This window comes from Sus scrofa, chromosome 13 (assembly GCF_054392235.1).
Source record: "Sus scrofa isolate SSC_HxYL_T2T_F1_AM1 chromosome 13, Sscrofa_HxYL_maternal_Yorkshire_Landrace_v2.0, whole genome shotgun sequence".
Lineage (NCBI taxonomy): Eukaryota > Metazoa > Chordata > Mammalia > Artiodactyla > Suidae > Sus > Sus scrofa.
The window spans coordinates 66,552,730-66,574,479 of record NC_139395.1 but is presented as its reverse complement, the minus strand read 5'-3'; the positions used below and the strand labels follow the sequence as shown (position 1 = coordinate 66,574,479).

At 36.9% G+C, this 21,750-nt stretch overlaps 1 protein-coding gene across 5 annotated transcripts in view; it reads left to right on the top strand.

Moving 5' to 3' along the window:
- Window positions 1-1,477: 1,477 nt before the first annotated feature.
- The window catches only part of MDFIC2 (MyoD family inhibitor domain containing 2), a 111,391-nt gene continuing 91,118 nt past the window's right edge, over window positions 1,478-21,750 (top strand). For all 5 annotated transcript variants that reach the window (XM_084992454.1, XM_021069210.2, XM_084992457.1 and 2 more), the window contains exons 1-2: window positions 1,478-1,581; window positions 2,162-2,249. In XM_084992454.1, coding sequence (XP_084848580.1) covers window positions 2,162-2,249 — 88 coding nt within the window. In that variant the 5' untranslated portion in view covers window positions 1,478-1,581. The remainder of the gene's footprint in view (window positions 1,582-2,161; window positions 2,250-21,750) is intronic.

Below are 21,750 nucleotides of genomic sequence, written 5' to 3'. Positions count from 1 at the left end.
CAGAGAGAGGTTGAGACCTAGGGGTGGAGGCTTGTCAGAAATACAGGTAATCTCATCAGAAAGATAAGACAGGTTACACAAGGCCACAATGGAGATGATTATGTCAGAAGTCCCAAATGGGATCAGAGAAAGGGAGTGATCATTTCTAGATGAGCAGGTCTAGAAGGCTTTAAGGTGGGAGGGAGCTGAGATTTTGAGGAAACTTTCTGAAATGTTAATGACAGAAGGAGGTAAATTCAAGAAACAGCAGCATTACGATTAGGTAGAGGAAAAGGTTAGGCACCTTGGAGAAATCTTAAAACTCTAAGCCACAGTTTGAAAATTATGTTATAGAATCTGACCCATCAAGGTCTTCCTTGGCTGTTTAAGGAATCTGGAATTTATCTTTCGCTCCCAGTTTCATTGTTTTTAAAAGCACTTGGAGCTCCTGTTGCAGCACAGCGGAAGTGAATTGGATGAGTATCCATGAGGACACGGGTTTGATCCCTCACCTTGATCAGTGGGTTAAGGATCCAGCATTGCCATGAACTGTGGGGTAGGTCACAGATGCGACAGATCCCAAATTGCTGTGGCTGCGGTGTAGGCCGGCGGCTGCAGCTCTGAATCAACCCCTAGCCTGGCAACTTCCATATGCTGTGCGTGCGGCCCTCAAAAAGGAAAAAATACAGTACTTTGATCAGCCAATTTGGGTATGAAACTAGGAGCAAAGTACAACAAGAAATGAAGCTGGGAAAAGAGGTGAAATGGATACAAGGCAGTAAGATAGCAGACAGTTGTCCAGGTAAAGACACTAGAAGAGGTAAACCATTTTGTGCCAAAAAATAAGGATTATTTTTTATGATGAAAAAAACCCCAACATTTAGGGATGTTGGGCCATTTATTATTATGCATACCTAAGGTTATGTTTTTGTTGTTAATCTTCTATTGAAAACAGTGTTATTATCTCTGCCTAAGAATCTAGTGACAAATCCTCTTTGGAATGTTATTTCAAATTCTTTTTGGAATATCTGCAGACTCTCAAAAGAACTCGAAATGTTTTCTTGTTGCCTATAAAACGTTAGAAAAACGTGCTTTTCAAAACAGCAGCTGCAGGGTGAAGTTCTGAAAAATAAACCCTTTGAGGTTTCCCTTCCTTTTCTTTGAACCCAAATAGCCTCCATATATTTTTCAATCTATGTTTTTTCCATCCTTAAATATTAGTCGTAAGTGACGAATAGCAGGAAGGGGACTGGAGAAACTCCGTCAATTTGAAAAGAGTTCATTTATTTGACTCTGTTTTGCAGAATGTCATTTTAAATAAGCGCTAGCCTGGAAAAGGTTTTTATTGTTTTGAACCACAGGCTTTATATTACCTTTAGAAAAAAAAAAAAAAAAAAAAAAACTCTCAGCCGCAAGTTGGATGCTTCTGGCAGCAAGACAAATCTAGCACCACCCAGGGAGGGAGTGTATTTGCTTCTTCGCTCACTTCTGGCAGGGCAGAGGAATGCTGGACATCGAGAGACAACAAGGGAGGCTGCCCAGAGCATCACCACCCTGCTCCTTCATCCCCTGCCTTAGGCCTCCTCCCTTGGAAACACACAGGTAAGTACCTCGAGGTGGTGAGGCCAGTGGAGCATCCTAGCTCCCTGCGACCGACCAAGTCCCAGAAGTTAAGAACAATGCACTGAGAATGCAAAAATAGATCTCAACACCTTCAGGAAGCTCATCGTGGCCTGGCTGAGGTCATGAGGTTTTCATTCTACCCAGCACATTGCTGGAAAGGTCCTTTTGGCTTTATTAGTATTTCTATCTTTGTACACCACTCTGCAGCAGGTTTTCCTATAGAATATTAAGAAAAACATGAAAACAGCCATTGAATTTTTTTTTTAACTCAGTGGCTAATTGTTCATTGGTTATTATTTCATATTCAGAAATAAGAGTTTACAGCAATCTTGACTGCTGAAAGTGAAATATCTAGTTTCCTTTTCAATGCTAATGTTTTAAAAATACTACAAATCGTATTACATTTTAAAATGTAAGACTTAACATTAGACAGGGAGCTGAAAAACTACAGAGATAAAACGTTCCTATAATATGGCAGTCGTCTCTAAATATAAGGCTCAATGTTATAAATTTGGGTTCTTAATGAATTTTTTATATCACCAATTCTGTTTCCACTTAGATGTCAGAAACTGAGCTGGAAAAGATAAAAGTCAGAACAGCTGAGCATTTTGAAAATGATAAAAATAACATTTCTTGGTTGAAGGAAGGTAAGTCCTCTTGCTGTTGATTTTCTATAAATGTTCGAAAATATGCTTTTGTTTATAAGCAAAAAAATAGGGTGACAGAAAGAGAAAATGCCCAGGCAGTTCAAATGATATTAGTACTTGTGATTTTCTTTTTCCTTTTCTTCCTCTTTTTTTTGGCCTAAGTGGTAGTTTGAGGGTACTTAGTATTAAAATGCTTTCTGTACTCTTTAGCTTGCAGGGCACAAGGATGGTTTTATTGGTAAGAGAATATACATTTTCAACTTAGATACACATTGCCTGTGAGTTTCTTGTTGTGTTGGAGAATTTTCTCCTTTGTAGCCAGGAAGACAAAATAATTTGAGGACAAGTGTTTTTCAAATAATAATCACAGAAAGGAATGCATGCTGTAGGAAGTCATGTCTACAAATAGAATTGCCATTCACTGCAATTACAAGAGGCCACCTTCCCAGGGGAGAACGCTGTCAGCCACAAGCACGGCAGGCGTAAGATGGTTGCTTGAAATACACACACAAATCAATACGTCCTCTTCAGGAGGAGTATAAATTCATGCACTTTCAAAAATATGTATAAACTCATGATCTTTTACTAGAAGGTTGGGTTTCATAATCTTTTCTTTTATGAATATCTTTAATGTCTCTTAAAGGAAACTGATTTATTACCTAAATAGCTAAGTTGTGTCTTTTATGCCGTTGCATGAATTTATATCATCATAATGGCATCTTAAGCAGTTGCCATGCCTCAAAATTGTTTTCTAAAGTCACGGGAGACTTGAATATATACGTCCAGTAAGTTCTTCAATACCCAAATCACAATTACCATGATCTCTAACACAAAGACAGTGTGCACTGGTGATTATGCTGAATCATCCTAACAACCCTATGAAGCATTAATGATTCCACATTTTCAGGTGAGAAAATAGAGTCTCAAAGACTTTAAGTAAATTGCTTACAATTACAAAATTAAGAAGTGATAGAGCTGGGATTTGATCCCAGGCATTGTGACTCCACAGCACATAGATTTAACTACCACCTTAACACTGTGTTGCAGAGGAAAGATGCTGAAGTTACTTGTCAGGACACAATCTGTGCTCCAAAAGTTTTCCTAAAGTGTTTAAATCAACGCCTCCCCCTTCACATATACCCTACCATCCACTCTTTTCCTGTTCTACCCCCACGGTCATTTTAAGATGTTCACTTTTTTAAACAAAATCATTTCTTCTACCCTGCAGCCCTGCAATAAAATTTAATTGCTGGAGCTCATCTTTACCAAAGACTTTATTTCAGGATAAAAGTTGCTACAGACATGAAGCAGTCTCAGAATCTTTTCCTTCAAAATTCCACTGAGCTAACATATTCTCTAATTTCTTTTTCTTAATCTTTTAAGTAGAATCTTAAAAAAAAAAAAAAAAGAATACAATGTAGAAATAAAAACACTGAACTTGGGCCAAAGATCCCCCTGTGCTTTCTCTGTGAAAACTGAATTCATCAAAATAGAGGTGTTCTTCACTGTTATTTATAGTTAAGTTTATCTTATTTCTTTGAGCTTTATAGCTGTCTCATAGAGAAATAATGATGAAATTGATAGACCTGAAGAATTGTTTCCTGAAGAATTTCCTTTTTAAAAAAGTATCTTCATTAACTACAATTTACGATTAAATTCTTGTAATCTACAAAATCTAATTTCCCAGGTGACCTGTTTTATCCTACTTGGACACTTCATTTAAGCCACACTCGAATTATGTTTATCGTATTTCATAAAAGGCCAGATGCTAGATGACAACATCTTAATTGAGAATTATCAGGATGAGTTAGTTTTTGAACATAAATGTCTTTTTTAATGTTAAGAAAAAGCATATGTGTTGGCTATTAAAAAAAAAAAGGCAAGCTGGTGTGATAGAGAGAACAGAGGATTTGAAGACAGGCAAGTTAAATTTTAAAATTTCAGCTCACCTACTTACTAGCTGTGTGACTGGGCCTTGTTACTTTGCCTCTCTCATCTTCAGATTCCCTAGTCAGGGACTGTAACACCTGCCTTGGGAAACCATGGGGACCATATTTCATTATTTTGTGTCTTTTTCCCTCTCTAATACAATGTTTTTTGAGATCCTCATTCACACTTTGAATGTGTGTGAATTTGCACGGGTACCAGCACTGTATATTTTTACAGCATTGTTTTACAGAGGTGAAAAGGCAGTTTATTTGGGATCTTGCAATTTGGGAAATCTCAGATTCTGGAGGAACCCAGAAGAGTGCCTTATCAGAGGAAAATGGGAAGAAGGAGGAAGTTCACGCAGGCTTAGACCAGTAGTTTACCAAAGATCTGCATTGAAAGGTAAATTTGTTCCATATATACAATTGGGTTATCAAGCACATCTTATCCCTTACAGAGAAAAGTAGGATTTCCTCAATCCAGAAAAAAATCCACTTCTCAGCATTATCCATTCCTTTTGACAACTTAGCAAATATTCAGCAATTTTATCCTTGAGTGTTCAGCCAAAGTTTCAGCAAACATGTAGTCCTTTCTGCGCTCCCAGTTATTCCCGCCATTGTCTCTTTCTTTGGTCCCTACAGCCATTTGCTGTGCAATAGTATTGTCCATTTTACAGATTAAAGGACTTAGGTTCAGAGAGATAGGATTTTGCACAAACCCTTCAGCTGTTAAATGGCAAATTGAATCCCGAATCTAAGTCTTCCAGTTCCAAATTGTGTTCTTTGCCTTAAACATTATGTCACGGTGCCTTCTTCAATAGTTATCAATCAGTCTTCAAAATTTATTAAACCCTCTCCTCCTTAAAGAAGAAAAAGAAATAGAGTCATCCCTTGGTATCTGCAGGGAAATTTGTTCTAGGATGCACTATGGATACCAGAATCCAGGATGCTCAAGTCACTTATATAAAGTGGCATGGGGCAGTCAGCCCTCTGTATCCACAGAGGCAGAACTCATGGATAAGGAGGGCCAACCATAGAGATTTGAATGTTGTTTAAAAGGTTTTTTTGGGTTTGGGGGGTTTTTTAAATGAATGACAAAAGAAATTCCTTCTCACATCACAGTGTTTCTTACCTCCCTCTGCAACTCTGGCTGACTACTGCCCACTGTTAAAATGTAGGGAATCACAGCAATGGCTGAATAGGTTGGAGCAAGTATACACTGTGATAATCTACATAAACCACTAATCACAGTGCCTGATCTCAGAGACAGCATGGACAAATAAGAGCACCGTCACTGTTAACCTGAGTACTGATGTCCTTTCTAAAGTTGCATCTTCAAATATTCAATCAACTTGTCCAATTCGATTTAACATTTATTAATAGTTGTGTGACTGGAGACAAGGCATGAACATGACAGAGAACAACTGTTAAAAAAAAAAAAAAGGAAAGAACGAAAAAGAAAAGAAAGAAAGAAACACAGTCCTGAAATCAAGAATTTTATCTCATTGTCCTGCTTTTGCCTGAAAGAGGTTCTTATATATCTTCTGCTTTCTCTCCTCCAGACCAGGGCATGATGGCTTCAACAATGATGTCAAAGAACAGATTAGGGCAACATCCAGAGCTTTTGTTAACAATTAGAGTAAATAATGTTTAAGAATCACCCTCAATAAACCCGAAAATGCACTCAGTAAAATTAACTGAATCCTATTTTACCTTATATCAAACTACCAAGCAATCTTGTACCACCATTAGTCAGTGTGCCTTTGAATTCTTGACCTCTCAAATTTTTGACTGATCACTTTCCTGGGTCTCAACTTAAGAAATTCAGGATGATGTAGATGGAGCCCAGAAATAAATGCTTAAGACCATGTAATATGAAGGAGCATTTTCAGGGTCTATACTTAGAGACAATTAGTGAAACAAAGTATGATTTTGAAATATATGCCAGGCAAGATAAGCTGTATCATGTATCTGTGGACCAAGGTGGTTTGGAAAGACAAATCTTGGAATGATCTATTTTTGCAGGTGGAGAAGGGGAGTTAAGGCTGGAAGCAAAAGCATCAGAGGCTGCATGATGCCCACTTTGGGGCTGGGAAATGGGCATTTGGGCTATGGATTAACACAAAATGTGGGGGAGGAGGGACCAATTAACTGAGTGCCAACTATAGGTTAAATAGTTGGACAAGAGTTCTAAGCTGTCACTGAAGGTCTGAGGTCAGGGACTAATATATAGAAGCACGGTTTGGGCATATAAATCTATTACTGGAGTGCAAACTGGTGGGACAGAGAGAGGAAATTTAAGGCAAAGAGGGACAGCAATGGCTGAGATGGCAATGCCTTCAGTAGCTCTGAAATGAGGACAACACGACCCATGTAAAAGTCATAACAAGGAGAAGAAGAAAATAGGCCCAAATGTGAACAACTTTATGAAGGAAAAATTGATATAACATAGAAATTGGGGGGAAAATTACAGGTGGAATAAGATGGCATGTAATACCCCATTAAGCCAGGGAGCATTCTGGGTAAGCATTTCAGTGCTTACACCTTACACCATTTGATACGGAAGAGAAACATCAAAATGAAGGCATGGAAGCCTTTAAATTGTTGCCATTTGCAGTTTAAAATCACAGCATCACCAGTGTTTGAACTGTACAAGATTTCTTAGAGTGTCTCCTAATTTTTCAGAAGTTATATTTCTGTGTGAAACCTCCAGATTTTTAAAGGTTAAGTAATAACAATAACAATAATAACAATATGAAAACACCATGCAGGACAAGTGAACCCAGGTTCTGTGAGTCTATTACAGCCCAGAGGCTACCAGTTTATAATTTCTATTATAAGAGCTTGTATTTCTTAACAAAAAATCTATTGCTATTTCCTGAAAACTGATTTTCCATAAATACTGCTGCCTATATATATATATATATATATATATATATATATGTTTGTATAATATAAAATATATAAACATATAAATATGATATATATTATATATTTCCTATATATACTATCTGTGCAAAATCAAAACAATTGTTTGACCTTAAAAATGTAAAATTAAGAACATTAAAATATAACAGTTTATCATTCAAAAGACTAGCTATCTTTAATTGTTTTAGAGAAGCAATCTCTTTATGAGTATAATAAATAGAAGGAAGAATAAAATTATCCATAGTTACAAGTGTGCCTTTAGTAAAGCATAAAGCATAGTTTTATAATCTTCTAACCTGGTGGTGACTGTCACATAACAGCTATACTGGGGGGGTCCAACAGGAAAAATTCATATTATGGAAAAGATTTGATTTTTTTTTTAATGGGGGGAAGGAAGGCAATGAATAAACTTTTCTCTCACAGTCCAAAACCGCCAAGAAGAAAAAAGGGTGGGAGATGAGAATTCTGTAGTTATTCTGAGTTAACTATCCCTCCTTTCTTTAAGCTGTTAAACGGTGACTACAGTTTTTGGTGATTTCAAAATTACTATTAGATTCATTTTAAAGGGAACTCCCTAAGCTTATTTAGTGTTGATGTGGAGGAGTCAGGTTACTGACTGAGTTGGCATTTTATATACATTGGTTATCACTGAATCAGAATTTGTTAATACTAGAGACGAATAATTCAAGATACGGAAAAATATCCTTGAGGTTGAAAAAGCCATTTTCCACAAATTCCCTTCTCAAAGTAAGGCAAAATCTCAACTCCGTAATACAAGAATCCCATCTCACTCTTGATAAAGGTTTGTTCGCAAATGAGATAACAGCATAAATTTTCCCTTTATTCAGTCATGAATTCATTGATTTTTCCCTTAATTCTAAGAGAAGACAATTTACTTCATTTGCTCGAAAAATAATTTCAGATTATGGGTATTAAAACAATTCCAGGAGTTCCTGCTGTGGTGCAGCAGTTTAAGGATTTGGCTTGCCACAGTCCTGGTATAGGCTGCAGCTATAGCTTGGATTTGACTCCTGGCCCAGGAACTTCCATATGCCACATATGGAAAAAAATTTCGAAGTATGTATTTTATACAATTCAGCAAGCATGCAGTGAGGCTCCTCTTGAACTCACAGACAGAATATTACGCAAGGAAACAAAGATGTCAAAAAATGAAAATACCAAAGTTTTTGCCCTCGAGGAACTCATGTATTTAAGTGCTATATTATAATGCCTAAGTATTAATTAATGCTAATTCTTGTGTGTGTGTGTGTGTGTGTGTGTGTGTGTGTGTGTGTGATTTTGTCTTTTTAGGGCCGCACCCTAGGCATATAGAGGTTCCCAGGCTAAGGGTCTAATCAGAGCTGTAGCTGCCGGATTAAGCCACAGCCACAGCAACACGGGATCCAGGCTGTGTCTGCGTCCTACACCACAGCTCAGGGCAACACCATATCCTTAACCCACTGAGCAAGGCCAGGGATCCAACTCACGACCTTATGGTTCCTAGTCGGATTCATTTCCGCTACGCCATGACGGGAACTTTGATTCATACAATTCTTTTACTCAAATAATTCTCTTGGAGTTCCTGTTGTGGCACAGCGGAAACAAATCCGACTAGGAACCATGAGGTTGCGGGTTCAATCCCTGGCCTCAATCAATGGGTTAAGGATCTGGCATTACCGTGAGCTGTGGTATAGGTCTCAGATACAGCTCAGATCCTAGGTTGCTGTGGCTGTGATGTAGGCCAGCAGCTGTAGCTCCAATTCGACTCCTAGCCTGGGAACTTCCATATACTGCAGGTGCAACCCAAAAAACAAACAAACAAAAAATAACTTTCTTTTTTAAAAGGGCTACGTTTTTTGAGTCTAGTCTAAAAATTAAGCCACATTAATGCCTACTTTAAACAGTTAATTTCCACAGTGTACCTTGATTTCCTTTCAGTATATATACATAGGAAACACAATCTTTAGCTCTTATTTCTGCAGTCCCCATGAACTTGTGAAAATGTGTTGCCTAATAACCAAAATACAGGTAAGAAGAAGGTAACTGTCAAGTAGAATGTCATTCTGTTTTTAATCAGAGCTGAAAAGAGAAAATTAGTTGTGAAAATATGCCCTTGTAAGTCATACAAAGAAGAAAAACAAGTACAAGATGATTTCACAGGGTAATTGTTTTGAAGCTTTAAAACAAGATGATTTGATAGAGATTGGCCTGGGGAACTACCCTTAGAATCAGTGGTCAAAGAAGTTCTGAGGGAGAGGTACATGAGTTGAGATTGAATGATGAGAAGGAGCCAGTTGTGCAAAAATCTGCACAGAGCATTCCAGCGTGAGAAAGAACCTGTGTCAAGATAGGATTGTTCAGAATGGCTGGATGGGAAGGAAGGAAGGGGAAGACAGGGAAGGGGAAAAAAGGTTAATGAGGGAGGGAAGGAAGGAAAAAAGTGCTGACGTTGCCAATAATGTAGGACCTGGCTGGCTGCAGTCAGGAATTTGGATGATTTTCCCCTAATTTCAAGTAGAAGCCACTGGAGAGTCTAAGCAGGGGAATAAAAGCAATCATTTATACTGGATATGATCAAGAGCATATGCATAAATAAAATAGAAGGCATTGCAGGTGGCTGAGCAAAAGATGGCAAGTGGGCCAGGATAAAATTGGGAAGGTAAAAGAGGCAGAAAACAATTCAGGACCTATTTTGGAGGTAGAGCCAAGTGAAGTGGCTAGTGTGCTATTGTGGGCAATAGAAAGAAAGGGGGCAAGATGCTGGCCTGAGATGCTGCATAATGGTAAGGCTGCATGAACAATGAAAGAAAAACTGGCTGGAGATGGGAGAATCAGGAGATCTGGGTAGATCAGATTAAGCGTGAAATGCCTACATCCTCTTGAAGATTAAGAATTGGGTGATAGGATACACGAGTTCAGGTGCACGTTAAGTAACATTGACAGGGCAAGTTGGCTAGACATCTTGCTTTAGACCTGAGAAACTTAGCAGGCATCTACTGGCAGAAGGGTATAGGAAATGAAACAAAATGTCAAGTGGAAGGGGTAGGGCAGCAAAGAACCTGTCATGTTACAAGAAGTGAAATGAAAACAAGAGTGGCTGGAGCATTTTCTGACCCAAGGATTGTTGGCATTTAATGAGCATGGGGAGCTTGGCCAGGAACAGAGCCTTGAACCTTTCAGAGATGTTGGTCAGCATCTTGGATTCCAATAAATTCTCTGCCCTGGAAAGCCTACTGGAGATATATTTTATATTGTAGTAAAATGCACCTCACTGCATTTTATTCTCAACAGAAAGTTAGGTAAAGGACTACCAAAGGATAACACTCTACTTTCAAAATCTAAAAAACGTGATGCTTTAATGGGTTGTATTAGTGCAGTTATCCAGAGAATCAGAATCAATAGGATGGATGGATAGATGGATGGATGGATGGATGGATAGATGGAGAGATAGAGAGATAGATATATGGATAGGTGGATGGATAGGGGATTTATTATGAGGAATTGGCTTACACAATTATGAAGGCTGAATACTCCCATGGTCTGTTGTCTAGAAGCTGGAGGCTCAGAAAAGCTAGTGGTAGAATTCTAGGCCAAGTCCCAAGTTCTGAGAGCCAGTGGTGTAAATCCTGGTCCAAGTAAGAAGTTCTGAGATCCAGGAGTGTGGATGTCCAAGGGCAGGAGATGGATGTCCTAGCTCAAGTGGAAACAGCAAAATTGCCCTTTCTCTTTCTTTTAGTTCTGTTTAGCCTTTAATTCACTCCAGTGAAAGAGATTTTCTTTCATCAGACTATCAATTCAAGGGTCATTCTAGTCCCTGAAAAAAACCTCATGGACACACCCAGAAATAATGTCTTAGCAGCTACCTGGGTGTCCCTTAGCCCAGGCAAGGTGACACATAAAGTTAATCATCATGTAGTTTTTGAGAGGAAAGTAGCAGATACTTACGTGTTCTAGCTAAGTTTATGAAAAGATGAAGGCTTGCAGTTGGCTCAAGTCTACAAGGAAAATTCAGGTCCAGGATGGACAGAAAGTACTCTAGCTCTTGTGATCCAGAGAGCAAGATTTAACAATCTACTCCAGTCACCACTCCAAGAACAAAGTAGTTCCGTATAATTTTTCCTATCATCCTATCCTTCAGACTCCAAATCTCAAGGAAGAAAGCTCAATTGATTTGGCCATGAGTCCCCACCCTGGCTGGGCAGGAAACCTTACAGACAGCACTACACGGCCACACATAAAGCAGGGTAGATGTTTCTTCAGAGGGAATTCAGTGTTCTAGCACCTGAGTGGAGGGAGAACAGATGCTATATGGCTTCCAAATCATGTGTACTCTTAAGAGTCAGTGCCCACGACCCAATTTCCAGTGCTTTTCTCCACGAGGGATAATATTTTCTTAGGAACCTGACACGTGCTGTTGATGGAACACTGAACATTTCAGGGAGGAGAGTACTTACTTTAAATGCATTGGTCTTCTACCAAAGTTCAAATGTCAGAATCATTTTGATTCTCTGATAACCTTATTTTATGTTGAGGAAGTTCAGTAAAAAGATGAGATCTTCTGTGTTCTCAGAGGTCAACAAATTAAATTCCAGTGGCACATCCTACAGCTGACGTTTGAAATTTCTTTCCCACTAAGTCTATAAAGTATTAAGTCCATTTCTTATAAAATGATGACGTTGATCCCAATGGAATGGAAGGCCTAGAAGATGCCATGTCAGCCTTGAGACTATGACCAGCTGAATTAATCAGTGCAAAGTCCCTATAAGTTGTTAAACAGCAGATTTAAAGACTCTCTTTCAATGATGATAGGGCAGTACATCAAATCCAGAATGATCTTAGCTCACCATTATTAATTGCAATTTTATGAACTTCGAGTGAAGCAATCTGTAGAGACCGGGAACCAATCTTTCCTGTCTCAACAGGAAGAAGAAAATTGTAGCTAACTAGAAACTTTAAGAGATTTACTCCTTTCAACTGAGATTTTCAGGAGACGCATTCATTTTCCTCTATGTCACAACAGCTGTTGATGTGATTCACTTAATCAACATTAATATAAAGAGCAATCTTAGAGTGAGAGAAAAAAATCCCTTATGCTCTATGCCTCAGGAATAAGGGCATTCCATTTCTTGTAAATTCTCCAAAGAGATACTTTATTTTTATACGATTATGGCCCATTTCTTTCAGCTTAGGAACAGCATTTAGAGGGAATATACTCTCTAATAAAACGCACCTACACTAGGTGTTCACCAGACCATTAGTAAAAAAAGGAATGCGCATAGAGCAAATGAAGACATCACTCTACAGGCATAAATCACTTCAACCATTTTAGCCATTATTTAAGCCTGTCGAAAAGTAAATGTGCAGCAAAGACAAAAAGCAAGGGCAATGACAGTAGTTTTGCCAGTGTGTAACTTCAAGAAAAAAATAGAGAGGACAACCCATAGAGGCATGGTATTAAATAAGACATCAGGCAATTCCTCCTCTCAGGCGGAATTTCCACACCAGTATGGATTTGAAAAGAAATAGCTACCTTGCAGAAGGCAAGGAAAGTGTTTCATGATGCCTAATCACAAACAGACACAGGAGAGGGAAATCTGCATTTCAAATCTTTCCTATGCCAATTTTATTTTCTCTATTGTATTTAGAATATTCAGCCTTATAGGTAGCAACCAAATTTCTTCTAGAGTTAATGAAAGATATATGCGAATACTAAAACATCCTGAATGTAAATTTCATAAAAGTATGTAATGTTTTAATAAACGCCTCTGAAGTATAAAAAATTAATCACGAATTATACTCTGTCCATATTCAATGAAAAAGAAAGATTCCACTCCATACAAACGTCTTAAAATGAATTTCTTAGACTGATATCTGAAACCTTAGATTGATAAGACAAACCATTCATATCATAAAAGAGTCATTTATTTTACAAAATAACATATAATTAGGTAAACCAAAGCAACAGACGTTTTGATTGTTTGCAAGGCATGGACTTACACAAATTATACACCATGACTCCCGTGCCCAAGGAACTTATTGTTCAGTTAGGGAAACAAAATACCAACAACACATCCTGTTTGCCATAGTATTCAGACAAGAGTAAGCTTTTCAGCTGTGCTTGAAATGTGGTACAATGTGCACAACCAATTTGGATGGAATTTTTCAGTATCAAATCTCTCACACACCAAACCAGACAAGTATGCCCAATTCCTTAGGTAGATATCGATGTCTCTTAAAATTAAAACAGAGCTTATTGGTTTGCTTGGTTTTTAATGGATTTAGCAGAATTGGGCTAAAACTTCACTAAAGATTCACTTGAAAACAGGATTCACTAAAAAATAGTAACTTAGATTTCTTACAGATGTCTCAAGAAAAGATCTTTTGTGTAAATATTCTTTAGTTTATTACCCGGTCTTTTTTTCTCAAAATAAAGTGTGTGTGGGGGGAACTAACATCATTTTTAAATGAGGCAAACTGTAATGTGAAGAGACAGAGATACTTACTAAATAGTAAGGGAGTTCACTTTTCCAAGGGAAATTCTTGTGAGTAATTTATTTAGTGAAGAGGGAAAAATGCACTAAGGATTTTTTTTTTTTTAATTAACAACACAACTTGGAGGCATAGTATATTCAGAGAACATGAATACATTGGGTGCCCAATATTCTATTAAACCTCTAAAGTCTATAGGCAACAGGCACTCATTATACATATGCGTGACTGGGTCAATTTGCTGTACAGTAGAAACTGACCGAACACTGTAAACCAACTACAATGGAAAAATAAAAATCATTTAAAAAATAAAAAAAATTTAAAAAGGAAAATAATACATTCAAAAAAAAATTAAAAAGTCACTCTCAGGACCCTGGATTCTAGGGCAAATTACTAAGTGTAAGTTCTGGACTCAGCTTGTCACTTGCTCTCTCACAGCAGAATGTACTCTTTGCTTGGGTCTTACTTCAAGAAACCAGTCTCACCTTGGACTCTCCTAGCAACCAAGAGAAATAACATGTTCTCATCATTTTATAAGTTAACATTGCTAATTAGAAATCAAATTTAATTTTTATAAACACTGAACAAGGAAAATTTACATGGTTAAAAACATAAATATAAAACTATACCATACATAGTTATGTATAATACATAAGTAAATAGAACAAAACATTTTATTCCATTCTTCTGTCTGGCCTTCCAACAATACATGACTATCTTCTATTTGTAAGACAACATAGCAGTTTCTATGAGAGAATCAGATATAAATAACACTCTAGATGCTTATAGTCAGTGTATACGTGATACTACAGGGGAAGGAGGTAGTTAAGGAGACTTCACCATAAGTCAACAGATTCAATAAAGGAGAAATGTTAAATATTAGATTGTTAATTGCTCAAGGGCAAGGGTGTATCTGGCTTATTTACTTCTATATCTGGGCCTCCAGATTGCTCCTGGAATATAGCAGATGCTAAAAAATGATAAGAATAAATGAATGAATAAATAAATTCCAAATGATATTTGGAAGAAAGAACACATCTAGAATTCAGAAAAAAATTGGAAATGTAGTTAGGCTGTAAATCATGAGTTGAGTGTTAACAGGCAGTAGCATTACAACTGATAGAATACTATGGTCTATAGTGGAGACAGGAAAGTCCGGGGTGATCAGAGAAGAGGAGTTATGTTTGGCTGGGTAAAGGGTATGTGGGAGACGGTAGAAAGTAAATGTTGGCTCTATTATAAAGGGCTTTTAAGCGCATAGGCTGAAGAGCATACACAATGTTCTAGAATAAAGAAAAGCTATCAAATATATCTGGGGTTGTGGTTGGCAAAGAGAACAGAAACTAAAGATGATGGAAAACTGTGCTTTAGACAACATTTGTGATTTGAGAATCTTTATATAGATGGATTGGAAGGGTAGGAATAGAGATGAAGAGTGGAAATAGGGCAACTAGTTAGAAACTTGTTGCATTTACAGATGAGAATGACTTCTGAATTGGGCTACTGGTTGCAAGGAAGGACAATGGGAACAAAGGGACTGGCACCCAAGAGAGTACTGGCCCCAAGGCCTTGGCCATGGGCTAGATGTTAGGGGGTAAGAGAGAAAAGAGTTGTCAGATTCTAGAAAATCTCAGGGTTGAAACTGGAAGTCTGTGTGTGTGTGTGTGTGTTTGCTGTATGTCCTCATGCAAGTAATCTCTTTGTTTTAAAAAATTTTAAAATGGCAAAAAATTACTCCAAATCTCAACACCCAGACATAGCCACTGTACGCCTTACATGTTTTATGTGTGTATGAATGTGTGCATACATACACTACTTAAAAATTTAATGAAATCTGATCATTACATGTGTTTTTCTTACTGCTAAGTGAATGTCAATACCTCTCCAGGTTAATAAACACAGATCAACAGCATCACTGCAATGGCTATACAATAGAATTCCACTACTTAAGTAATAAAATGTATGTAAACAAATCCTTATTTTTGGATATTCGCATTGTTTCCTTTTTTTTTTTTTTTTTTTTTTTTTTTGCTTTTTGCTTTTAAATCTCAAAAGAATACAATATCTACTGGGATTTCCTTTTCAATGGATTATCAGAAGTACCTTGTGGAGTACTCTTTCCTTACCTTTGGCTGTCAGGGGACAATATACAATGTTATACATCAGTGCTTCACTGCCATGTGCAAGAAGAAAATAAAGGTCAGAAAAGTCTAAATAATGTGATCCAAAGTCGCTTTGGCAACAGACCACAGCACCAGATCTCAAGCCAAGCATGCTGATCCCCAATCCAATACCTTTCTACCATAGGCTCTGCTTTGAAATATGCTTGAAGGTGGATAACCTATATATAAGCCCTCCCTGCACTCATTATGACATTAAAAAGAAAAGAAACAGGAAAAGTTCAGAGAAGTCATGTGGATAATACATCTTTTGTTTGTTTGTCTTGTTTGTTTTTTTAAAGCCACACTCACGGCACATGGAAGTTTCCAGACTAGGGGTTGAATTGGAGCTACAGCCTCCGGCCTACACCACGCCAAAGCAATGCTGGATCTGAGCCACATCTGCAACCTACACCACAGCTCATGGCAATGCCAGATCCTTAACCGGCTGAACGAGGGCCAGGGATGGAACCTGAAACCTCATGGTTCTTAGTCAGATTTCTGCTGTACCATGACTGGAACTCCAGATAATATGTCTTTAAACCTCTTGTTCATTTAGCAGAATTCTCTAAACACCTGTCTTCAGCATAGACATGGTAACTTCACCAGGAAAGAGGGCTTAGTTATAACATTGGGTAAAGATTCAGAAGCCGGCTTATCTACAGATGGTAGTGATAAAATAGTTCAAAATGAATTACAACAGTGTCATATTACTGCATTCATATTTAAGAGATAAAAGTTGAAGTTCAGCTCCCATGATATCCAGTCATTTAAGACACAAGACTATTAATCATTTTAATATCTTCCCGTTGATGTTGGCCAACTAAACAAAAACATGGCTGATGGAGGAGGAAAGTGGAAATCTTATTTTGTTTGCTGACCTTTGTGAAACAAGCACTAGAAAATAAAACTTATCACATCAAAGTGTGGGGGAAAAAATAACTCCAGTGGCAGAATCAACTATGATCAGATTAAGAAACAACAATATATTTTTGCATGGCTAATAAACAGATCGAAAACCTGCAAACCTAAGGACATTTGGATGCCAAATCTAGCTTTAATTTTCAAATATCTCTATCTGGTCATACCATCTCTCCAGTAAGAAAATTATATTATACACAGCTCTGCTTTCTCATATTCAGCAAGTGACACCCCACGGTCAACCTCAGATGTGACCTTGATTTTCTTTGTTATATTTAGAATTTTAAAAAATTTGTTCCCTTAAATCTTTAAATAGTAGGATTTAGCAGAGAATAAAAGACACCATTTGTAAAAGCTTGCAATCAGAAATAAACACAACATAATTCGGATAGCCATTATGGATACTTCATCCATTGTATTTTTCAACCATAAATTAAATTCAATTATACTTTGGTGATCAGAAGCCTGCTGGTTTGCAATAATAATATTTTTTAGTTAAAAGCTATTTTTTAGGTAGTCAAATCACACTTGACAAATCACCTGATTTCCTAACATCTATCCCACAAAAGGAAAAGAACAACAAAATGCTTAAAGAAGGATTTTAATGTTTCGTTTCATGCAATGGAGGAAACTAAGTAAAATATTTTTTTACCTTCCAAGAAGTCTAATGCAACTCAAAGAATTCTGATTACACAAATACACCCACTGCAATACAAGGTACACAGACTAAGCAATGAAAAGTACTCTTTATTTCTGTCTAACCAATTGAAACTACAGTGATTAAATGAAATTGGCATTAGTAATAAGAGAACTTCAAGAATAACAGGGTTAACAAAAGCATAGTATAATTACAGCCCTCTAGTGGCTCAAATATCTAAACTGTTAATTTTCACTAAGACATCCAGTCTCTGTGGTCTGCAGCAATTTTCTTGAAACCTCTGTCTGAACTCCATGTAACATATTTAGGTAAACAGGTAGGCTCTTTGGTTCTTTTCCATTATTTGTGGAAGGACTCATTTTGCAATAACTAATTACCAGATCCAGACAAAATAATCTGTATAATTATTAAAATTGTTCAATATTAAATTCAATAAGGAGACATCGTACTTAAATATAAATGTAGTTTGTTCTCTTTTTTAAAGCAAGCAGAGATCAGAGAGAAATAAGTTTTCATCATCTCAGAAGAACATTTTGATAAGGAATAACATAGACCTGAATTAGTCAATCAACAAACATAGGGAAAACCATGATACACTGAGGAGCAGAGGTGTTGGCTCAAAGCCTGGCAATAGGCTAAACCAGAGAGGCAGATCACAGAGTAATTATTAGCTATGCAAAAATTACTCTAAGGCATTGGTAAAATATTAAATGACCCTTAACACAAAGATATCATTTTTATATTTCCCTTTTCAAAAGAACACTCTAGCAGCAGTGTGAACAGGAGAGGAGAAAAAGTGGATTGTTGGAAGGCAGGTAGGAGAGCATGCAGTAGGCAAAGTCAACATTTTTAGAATGACAATATGAAGGAGAAGAGAAATTTTGTGAATTTGTTGAAAATTAGAATTGTCAGGACCTTCTGGTAACTTGGTTCTGGGGATGAAGGAGTCAGATGTCAAGGCCAGTAACCCATTTGCTGGATAAACTACCAAGTTCTTTGTTCAGTTGGAAACACAAGAACTATAATATATTCTTCACTTGGTGTGAGTTACATAACTACATAGTTTCTTTTAAATTACTTTATTTGGAGAAGTATGTCAACCAATGTCAAGGTGTTCAAACGATTGTGTTCTAGAAATTCGAGTTGAGTATTTCTTGGACTTCAGTGAAAGTCCATCATATTTTTTTTTTTTTTTGTCTTTTTGCTATTTCTTGGGCCGCTCCCGCGGCATATGGAGGTTCCCAGGCTAGGGGTCCAATCGGAGCTGTAGCCACCAGCCTATGCCAGAGCCACAGCAACGCAGGATCCGAGCCGCGTCTGCAACCTACACCACAGCTCACGGCAACGCCGGATCGTTAACCCACTGAGCAAGGGCAGGGATAGAACCCGCAACCTCATGGTTCCTAGTCGGATTCGTTAACCACTGCACCACGACGGGAACTCCAAAGTCCATCATATTTTCTTGTCAGCTCTGGGTGCGAAGCTAAGAGGGCAAAAGTAGCATGTTTAGAGTTCTTTCAGTCTCTTGGTCAAGGAGACAAGAGGCTGAAGATGTGGAAAGGGAGGAGCAGCATAGGGTTTGAATGAAGCTTCATGGACTCCTAGGTGTTAAGGGACAATTTGTTTGAGGGTTTATGGGAAAAGGAAAGCTAAAGTTAGTAATAGTTACGAACAACTCATTCTTTGTATCTTCACCTATTTCAAAGTTAAGAAAATGTCTTCATAAATGAGGCTTTCACCCTGTTCCCACAGGTAAAAATGCTGCTGCTTAGAATGAATATCTAAGATATAAAACAGGTCTAGAATTCTGTGGATGTCTCCAACAAGTTGATTCACATATTTGACACAACCTTAAATGGGGTACATAGATGCTATGAGGTTTGCAAATCCAGGCTGTTTCTACTTTCACACACAGGTTAGCTTTGTTGTTTCCGTGAAGATGAAAGAAGATACCAAGTAGATATGGGAAGCAAAGAAAATAAATAGGGGACATATACTTTTATCAAGCCATACTTAGTTTCATTAAGTAAGACCTTATATCTACAACAAAAATGCAGCATCTATGCCTCCGACATTCAATGTGAATCAAAAGGTAACGTGGAATAAAGATATAGCACTTTGAAACATTTCCATTGCAGTATTTACACCATTGGGAATGATGTCAAGAACCAATATTTGGAAGCTCACAGACCTGTATTTAAAATCTGGTTCTACTCTTTGTTAAAGCGTTGATCTTAGTCAAACCATTTAACATCACTGTTTCAGTTTCCAAAGGTATAAATCAACCATAATAAAGACGGTTGCAGCAGACACAGTGGATTTTCTACCCAACTTCCATTTTCCCCTTCTTAAGAAATCTCAATTTGTTTATATTTAACCTATTTCAGTGCAACCTTGCTTTTCCAGGGAGGCTGACTCTATCAGCTGTCCCAGGAGTGGGATGAGTTCTGATTGGTTTAACCCCAACATGGGGGTCCCATTGCCCTTGCCAGTGATCCTGATTGTTTTAGCCAACAGTTTGTAAAGTAATTCAGGACAATGAGATGTGAATCTGCTGGAGACTTCTGGTACAGCTTTTTGTTTTGTTTTATTCTGCTTGAAAGAAGTTTAGTTGGTTGCTCTTTTTGTTTATTCATTCATTCATTTATTTATTTAGGTTTTTGGATTTGGGGATCTAAGAAAAGTTTACAAGAAAAGTCCTTTCTACTTTTGGATATTGTCAAGTCTCTGTGTGGGATCTGAAAGTGAGAAATAACCTTATTATCATAAAGGGAATTTAGACTAATAATAAAGCCAGACATCTGATCTATATTAACTCAGGAAAAAAACGGAAACAAAAATCTGTGTTCTTATGACAGTTGTTGCCCCATTTATTTGATCAACACTGGAGCCACCCTACCTTTGAAATTGACATGTGAGAAATAAATGTACTTTTTTTTTTAAAGCAAATTTGAGTTGGAATTTTCTGATATTTGCAGCTAGTATACTTTGCAAAAAATAATAATAAGTGAAAAGTACTGAGCACTCAATAATAACTACTGTTATTATTATTTTAACTTTTTTTCTCATCATCAATTTTAAGGTCTCTTTCTCCCTTTTCCTGCTCATTTTGAAACTATCAGGGAATGTGTGGTTTCTTATTCCTTTCTATCTTCCCCCATACACATGCTACAGTATTTGTCAACAGTAAATGGTTATAAATGTTGTCAACATGAAGTAGAATAGAATCTAAGCATTTTCATACATTGTACTGTAAGGTCTATTAATGAACTAGAATGGACAGATTACAATAGCAAAAGAGAAAATGTCTTATAAAGAACAGTATGAAAAAATCAATCTACTTTTTATTCTAAAGAATGACATATTTTTCATCCTAAAGAGAAATATAAATGTCCATGAAACAAATTTTAAATGCTAGAGAAATACTATTTTGAACAAGTGACATTTCTGAATTATTGAGAAAAAGAAACTCAAATGAGAAAACTTAAAACATGACAATGTCTTTGTAAAACCAAGCTGTATTCTTAATAAAAATTGATCAATATTAAAAATTCATTCAACTGTTGCCCAAAGTACCATCCTTGATCTTATATTCATATTCCTGAGTGATAGCTTGTACTTTTTATGTTTTCATGCTCCCTCTTGCATCAGATAACTCTACTCTTTTTTTTCCTGGCTCCAAGAGTCTTTTCAGGCCTCCATGTATAACACAAAAATAAATAAAGTGATAAAATAGAAAATGGCACAGTGAATTTTACCAGTTAGCAAATATAGAGCAGGCTCCTGATAAGTCCATTTTCCCCCCTCTCTTTTCAGTAAGATTCAAGTATTTATTCATTTTTTTTCTTCCTTAAGAGTGTCTGGATGAATGTTGATGTCATTAAAAAAACCCTGTTACTTCTAGTGAAGTTTAGTATTGTGCTAAAAAGAGAAAATGGGAAGGAAAGGATCTGACTGACCAAAAATATCTTATCTGGGGACAAATACCAAGCTACCACCATTATATATCACTGTAACTTGATCCAACTAAAGCTGAAGTGTTTTGCTTTCACTAACCTCTAACTGAACTTTAAAATTCCTTTTAGTCATAAAAAACATCAACATCACAATAATGATACTGGCACCAACTGTGATTTTGTGAACAACAGAAATTATGGATATTTTCATATTACATTATAATTGTTATGGACATCTCAAAAAGTTGCTTATTTTCACCCCATTATTAGTTATTCAATTTCTGGGTCATATTTAATTTATTTGATAAAGATGTATTATACTACTATATCAAAATTTTAAAAATATTTTGATAATCATATATAATTGGTTTCCTTATAATCCTAATGATTTATTTTATGCATTTAAAATATGATTCTGAAAACAGGATTTTTAGCCTTCACCAGGCTTCCGTGGCTCAAAAA